General features: G+C 63.3%; 1 protein-coding gene across 1 annotated transcript in view; it reads right to left on the bottom strand.

Moving 5' to 3' along the window:
- Positions 1-46: 46 nt before the first annotated feature.
- The window catches only part of PYCRL (pyrroline-5-carboxylate reductase-like), a gene marked incomplete at its 5' end in the record, with an annotated part of 1,557 nt that continues 1,001 nt past the window's right edge, over positions 47-602 (bottom strand). Inside the window, 2 exons of the mRNA XM_010145454.1 lie at positions 47-274; positions 387-599. Coding sequence (XP_010143756.1) covers positions 47-274; positions 387-599 — 441 coding nt within the window. The remainder of the gene's footprint in view (positions 275-386; positions 600-602) is intronic.

Genomic DNA, 602 nt, shown 5'->3' with positions numbered 1-602 from the left:
GTGATTCTACGAAAACGAGACGGGACACCTTCCAGCACCTACTCCCTCACTCTGTCACCCTGCCAGGTGCTCCACAGCCCAGGGCAGTGACAGTAACAGGGTGCCCAAGCTGCGTGGTAGCTGCCCGGCAGGAGTGAGATAGAGCGATGCCGGGTGTCCCCAAGCAACAGCATGAACTCACCAGCAGTGTCTGCGCCGCGATCCTGCTGGCTAAGCCTCCCGGCATGCCCATCTTCACTGCTCCCTCAGCCAGAGCTTCAGCAAACAGGTAGACCTGGGGGAGAATGTCAGAGGTTAGCACGGTAAAAGGGGGGACCCCAACCCCAGCCCTGCAAAGGGTGGGATTTCTGCCGGTGTCCCACGTCGCGCCAAGCGCAGGTGCTTACATAGGCCACGCCACTGCCGCTGAGGCCGGTGTGGATGTTGATGTAGGACTCGGGGACCTCCTCACAGAGCCCGCAGGAGGACAGCAGGCTCTTCAGCAGGGCGGCTTCCCCGTCACCAGCTGCGCTGCCCCGGGCGAAGACCATCGCCCCTGCCTGCACCACGCATGGCAGGTTGGGCATGAGCCTCAGCACCTTGGTCCCGGCGGGGAGAAGCTG

This window comes from Buceros rhinoceros, unplaced genomic scaffold (assembly GCF_000710305.1).
Source record: "Buceros rhinoceros silvestris isolate BGI_N320 unplaced genomic scaffold, ASM71030v1 scaffold22571, whole genome shotgun sequence".
In the NCBI taxonomy this organism is placed as follows: Eukaryota; Metazoa; Chordata; class Aves; order Bucerotiformes; family Bucerotidae; genus Buceros; species Buceros rhinoceros.
This window is presented reverse-complemented; position numbering and strand designations above follow the sequence as displayed.